Source organism: Photinus pyralis, unplaced genomic scaffold, assembly GCF_008802855.1.
Source record: "Photinus pyralis isolate 1611_PpyrPB1 unplaced genomic scaffold, Ppyr1.3 Ppyr1.4_LG9, whole genome shotgun sequence".
Taxonomy (NCBI): Eukaryota; Metazoa; Arthropoda; class Insecta; order Coleoptera; family Lampyridae; genus Photinus; species Photinus pyralis.
The window spans coordinates 22,365,798-22,371,746 of record NW_022170878.1 but is presented as its reverse complement, the minus strand read 5'-3'; the positions used below and the strand labels follow the sequence as shown (position 1 = coordinate 22,371,746).

The 5,949-nt window shown below is 38.3% G+C and overlaps 1 protein-coding gene across 3 annotated transcripts; it reads left to right on the top strand.

Moving 5' to 3' along the window:
- Window positions 1-1,113: 1,113 nt before the first annotated feature.
- Window positions 1,114-5,588, top strand: LOC116180704 (splicing factor 3A subunit 1-like). 3 transcript variants are annotated; one of them, XM_031500822.1, is made up of 10 exons: window positions 1,114-1,365; window positions 1,458-1,622; window positions 1,811-1,985; window positions 3,405-4,099; window positions 4,154-4,336; window positions 4,386-4,735; window positions 4,783-4,909; window positions 4,960-5,132; window positions 5,180-5,353; window positions 5,405-5,588. In XM_031500822.1, the coding sequence occupies exons 1-10, from the start codon at window positions 1,227-1,229 to the stop codon at window positions 5,504-5,506; spliced, it is 2,283 nt and encodes a 760-aa protein (XP_031356682.1). In that variant the 5' UTR covers window positions 1,114-1,226; the 3' UTR covers window positions 5,507-5,588. The 3 variants fall into 3 exon arrangements, with proteins under 3 accessions (XP_031356682.1, XP_031356680.1, XP_031356681.1); XM_031500821.1 differs by having other exon boundaries at window positions 1,121-1,408; XM_031500820.1 differs by having other exon boundaries at window positions 3,405-4,336.
- The last annotated feature ends 361 nt before the right edge of the window (window positions 5,589-5,949 follow it).

Genomic DNA, 5,949 nt, shown 5'->3' with positions numbered 1-5,949 from the left:
TATTTCAAAAGCCAAAAATCATAATTCTCACATTTATTCAGAACTTCCACCCTAATTTTTACTAACTTAACTAACTAAATATAAAATATTTTACAGTTACTAATACCGAAAATGACTCAAAAACAGTAAGAAGGTTGAAGAATGTGTGAGGTTACAGAGTTGAAACGAACACGTAAGCTAGTTTCAATTAAATCTTTGAAATAATGTTTATGCAAGAGGACAATGTACTTCAATATTTTGTTCCTATAATTAATAATAATTTATTCTGTTATTATGTTAGTACCATTAAAAACCGAAAAACAAACTGGATACCGGAACCCTTAAAAAATCAGTCAACCTATAAGTAGTACAGAACCGAAACCTATATATTTCATATACATGAGTTCCAACCCCTAGCCAGTTATCGCTGAGTTTATTGAAGCTGTCCGAACGGACATCCTGACTTTCCTTAGAAAACTAGGAACTCGAATTAATATAAGCAACAGAAGAATTCAGATCTACAAAGTTCCTAGTAGACAAAAAATTAGCCTTGCAGTACAAACAGGAAATGAAAAGACCTAGAAGAAATTTTTTTATCTTTAATTTTTCATGCCAGTCCAGTGTCTAGGGGAAGACTGGCACATATCAATCATTGTAGTTTAAATATTTTTAATTATTACGAGTTATTAATACTTTTTAAGGTCACTGCTTTTTATACCAGGTGATTCTTTAGAAGTGATGACCGTTTGAATTTCCCGCAAATCAAAAAAAATTGGAAGTTGTATCGTCATGCATTCAGTAAATTGTTTACTTATTTATAATCTACCTAAAGAAAAACGTAAAAACAATTATAAGTATACAGCAACATTCAACGTTTTATTTAATGCATCCTTATAATTCTAATAATGGAGCAATTCATCGATAATGACTACAAAGACCGCTTCTGTTTTGCCACATAGTATAAATTGACACTAGAAACAGTCACGTTTCTTACATATTTTAGTGCAAATTGTTCAAAATGGAAAAAGTAATATACCGCAAATGGCACACCAATTAACAACAAATTTTCATTTCTAATGAATCACCCTGTACTTATGTCGCTAACTTCAGGGCATCGCCATTTTTGTATTTGTCATATGTCATTTGTCAAATGAAAACACGAAGCTTTATAATTAAAAATAATTAGCAGCAATTGAATACACTTTAATAATTTCTAAGTATTACAGATTTAAAACCCAGTAATCAAAATGCCGGTATTGGAGGTAATTCCTAATGGTATACCAGCTGCAACAACAACAGTGGAAACTACAGAAACTCCTCAGGAAAGTAGCTCTGCACCCATCAATCCCATTGTCGGGATCATATATCCACCACCAGAAGTTCGAAGTATCCTTTAGCCCCCCTTTGTGGTATTGTTTCACAGAGCAAAGTACTCAAATACAGATTTAGAAATATTTTTCCTGATATACACTTTATAGACATCGTCGATAAGACAGCGAGTTTCGTTGCTAGAAATGGCCCCGAATTCGAAGCTCGTATCAGACAAAATGAGTTGGGGAACCCAAAGTTTAACTTTCTCAACACCGGCGACCCGTATCACGCGTATTATCAGCACAAAGTTAACGATTTCCGTGAAGGAAAAAGTAAGTGCCTTTGATTTTATCGTTCTCATTCTCAAATCGGGATGACACCTAGCCATATATTAATATTCGACTGTTCGTACGGTCTTGAGTGTTGTGACTAAAATAATACGAGAGCGAAAAACTGATACGAACATGATCAAATTTTCACATATTTCTATTCGACGTTTTGTGATCTGATGAATTTGCAGCTCAAGATACTCCGGCTGCGTTGCCAGGGGCTATAGCAAAGCTTACAGTGTCGGCTTCTGCGCAACAAAAGCAGCAGGAGATCCTTAAGTCCGTGGAACAGCCGTTTATACCAAAGGAACCACCTACGGATTTTGAATTTATAGCTGATCCCCCTTCTATTTCAGCCCTTGACTTGTAAGTAACTGCAGAGTGTAATGAATAGAATAGTGAGACAACTTCCATGCGTATTTTGCAAATTCAAGAATTGTGCCAACGGTATTCTGTAATCAGAGTAGATATCCAAAGATGTCCATGGATATCCAACGAGATCCTGTGGATATCTGCAGATATTCGAGAATATCTGAGGATAGCCTCAATATTTGAGTATAACTGACATGTACAAATTAATGTAATTGATGAGAATGTCTCTCATTTGCTTTTTCTAGTTTCTTTAGTTATTAATTATCCCTCTCTTGGGGTGATTCGTACTGTTTTTTGTTTCATAGGAGGTAAAACAACAGGTAAGTACAGTACAACAATTTTTAGTGCACTTTCACTTTAAAAAAAATAAAAAGTGCACTTTTACGCTCTTAATTTGTCTGTCTGTCTGAGTCACAAAGGCTCTGGAACTACACCACTTACAGACTTGGTATGGGTGTCATTCGATCAGAAATTAAAAATTATTTCATGTTTGTATTCTCTTTAAGGCATGAAATGTCCATAAGGGCTATTAAAATCGAAAAAACAATTTTGAAATAGTGCACTCTTTGCCTCTTGTTCACAAGGGACTTAACGAATTTTTATACATACGTACTGTATACATACATACTAGTGTTGTAGAGATTATTCATAACAATAGTCTCGTTTTTTTAACATCTCTGATATACTCCTAACAATTAAACTTCTTATCGCAGCGACCAGATACAACCTTATCTACATTGAACAATTTACAAAAACGATAAAATTAAACTGAAATTTCTAAAAGTAAAAACAAATACTGAAAAATAAATTCAAAAGTAACAATCACACTTTGTGCTTATTCGTAAAAAACCAACCAGAGTTACTTTAAAGATTGAGACTTTTCATATACAGAGTGGTCCAACCTTATATTGAAGATGCTGAAACCAAAATAATGCCTGCGTGGCGCCGTTTACACAACCAGACGAACTGAAATTTTCAAAAAATTACTGTGCATCAAGAGTACCTACTAAGCAGTCAACTCCTAGTGTTAAAGTCTCAATTTATATGAAATGAACGCTAGAACCTGTCATACAAATGTAACAACCCCAGAAAGATCCCAAAGTCATTTAATTTTTTGAACTGTGAGCATTCAGGATAGCTAATACCCATTTTATAGTACAAATGCGTTTACTAGATAGGTATGGTTACCCTCAAATAACCAACGTTGTTGTTTCCGAGATTTGTTGCCGTGTATCTATCAACAACAGTCAGCTTTATGGTGATTGGTCACTGTTAGAACCCACAACCGCAGCGCCCCTCTTTTCATATGCCGGGTCCAGAACTATGAAATCTGAGGTCGTCTCTCTGTTCTTTTCTTTACAATTTACACTATGGGGGTAGTTTAGTGGAATGTGTAACACATTTATATTTTAGGGACATTGTAAAGCTTACAGCACAGTTCGTAGCCCGTAACGGTCGCCAGTTTCTGACACAGTTAATGAATCGCGAACAGCGTAACTTCCAATTTGACTTTCTACGCCCGCAACACTCCCTTTTTCAGTATTTCACCAAGCTACTCGAGCAGTACACGAAGGTTTTAATTCCGCCCAAAGGGATGCAGCAACGTTTAAGGGACGACTGCAAGAGCGCGCAGGGTGTGATGGAAAATAGCAAGTACCGTGCGGAATGGCACAAGTATCAAGAGGCGCAAAGAGCCAGAGAGGAGGAGATTTTGGAAAGGGAAAGGGTCGCCTACGCGCAAATCGATTGGCACGATTTTGTCGTTGTCGAAACTGTCGACTATCAGCAGTTTGAGATTGGTAATTTCCCGCCGCCGACTACTCCCGAAGAGGTGGGTGCCAGGCTGTTGATTCAGGAACGTATCGAGGAAGGGGAGGATATTGAAATGCAGTTGGAGAGTGATGAGGAGGATGCGACAACGAGGAATGACGAGGGTCTTAGTCACATGGTGGATCGTACCGGACATCGCAAGGATGATAATAGAGTGCAAGATATGGAGGAGGAGAGTTCGGATGAGGATGGTGAGCCAAGGCATGGTACGTCTATGCAACCGCCTTTACCACCGATTCCTGATAAGGTGATAGTTAAGAAGTATGATCCGAAGCAAGGTATTAGCGCTTTTGTGGTGTTTCTTTGCGTTTTCTGCACATTTATGTTTTCAGCGCATAAACCAGTTCGTCCAGTCGGCGGTGATGACTATCTTATTTCGCCAATCACCGGCGAAAAGATCCCTGCGAGTAAAGTACAAGAACACATGAGGATCGGTTTGTTAGATCCACGTTGGGTGGAGCAACGAGACAAACATGTCACAGATAAAATGAGCCAAGACACTGTATACGCTGCTGGTAAGAATTCCGTTCACTTTGCGCAGCGATTTCGCACTGTCTGTCTTAGGTAGCGCTATCGACGCGAGTCTTAAACAATTGGCGGAACGGCGTACCGATATTTTTGGTGTGGGTGATGAAGAAACTGCAATCGGTAAAAAAATTGGTGAAGAAGATGTCCGAAAAGATGAAAAGGTGACTTGGGATGGACACACTTCAAGCGTGGAAGCCGCCACTCGAGCTGCCAGAGCAAATATTACCCTTGAGGAACAAATTCATCAAATCCACAAGGTCAAAGGGTTACTACCAGATGAAGAAAAAGAAAAAATTGGTCCGAAGAATGTCCTCACGAAAGCATCAGCAGCCGCCAAAGCCGCTGCTATTATTTCTGCAAAACCACAAGCTAATCCAAATCCAACGGTTAGTATAACACTAATAAAAATTTCTCTAACGTATGGTGTCAACAGCCTGTTAAAGCACCGTCAAATCAACCACCCCAAATGGGCCTGACAATTTCGACTCAAGGTTCAATATTAGCTCAGTCACCTATAATGATGATGCCAACGTCCATTCGTGCGCCACCACCCTTGATGAGTATGTATCCACCGTTACGTAATTACTACAAATACAAAAATTAATTACAGTGGCAGCACCTCCAATGGCCGGATACGTCACCACAATGTCTCACATGACACCTGTGGGTGCCGTAAATGTTAAACACCCCCTGGAGGCCAGCATGGAGGACGAACCCTCCAACAAGAAAATGCGTAACGAAGATTCTCTCATTCCTGAAGAAGTATTTTTGGCAAGAAACACGGTACGTACCCTTTAGCGTGAAGGGTGTCTAATCGATTTTGTTCACAGAATCCGGTATCAATTAAAGTTACCATACCTTTGCAACCGGAAAAGACGGAATGGAAATTGGCAGGACAACTGCTCACTTTCATTATGCCACTTTCCGAAACTGTCGGGAATTTGAAAGCCAAAGTTCAAGAGGATACCGCCATGCCGCCGGCTAAGCAGAAATTATTTTATGACGTAAGTAGATGTCTATATTGTCTGTTCGGGTGTTATATGGCTTTTTTACAGGGGATGTTTTTCAAAGATTCAAACACCCTCGCATATTACAACATTACCACTGGAGCAATTATACAGTTGCAGATTAAGGAACGTGGTGGTCGCAAGAAATAAACAATTTGACTATTTTGAATGTATTCACAATACCTTTGTATTTCTAAGTTTGTGGTCCTAATAAACAGTACTTTAGAATTTTTTTGAGACGCTTTTTAAACAATAAAGTCAATTATTGTTAGGTACAACTTTCCAGGCACATCTTATACTTGGCAATTTAAGGGTTGCTTGTATATCCTATTGATATGATCGATCAAAGACAGAAATATTTGACTCACAACAAGGTTTACAACCCCCGCAATCGAATAATGCTACGTAAATAAGAGCGAATTTTCTTAAAAAATACGAATTTTTGAAACAGGGTGGAATTTTACTTATACCTGTCAATTTCAGGGTTGCTTGTAGTTTTTTTTAATATAATCGATCAAGGAAATAAAAATATTTGACTCGCAACAAGGTTTACAACCCCCGCAATCGAATAATGCTACGTAAATAAGAGCGAA

Bases quoted from the DNA above. Each gene is read 5' to 3' on its own strand.
- LOC116180704 (XM_031500820.1), top strand. From the start codon at position 1,227: ATGCCGGTATTGGAGGTAATTCCTAATGGTATACCAGCTGCAACAACA. The intron at 4,337-4,385 runs GTAAGAATTCCG...TGTCTGTCTTAG, and splicing joins AGACACTGTATACGCTGCTG to GTAGCGCTATCGACGCGAGT. The intron at 5,354-5,404 runs GTAAGTAGATGT...GCTTTTTTACAG, and splicing joins AGCAGAAATTATTTTATGAC to GGGATGTTTTTCAAAGATTC.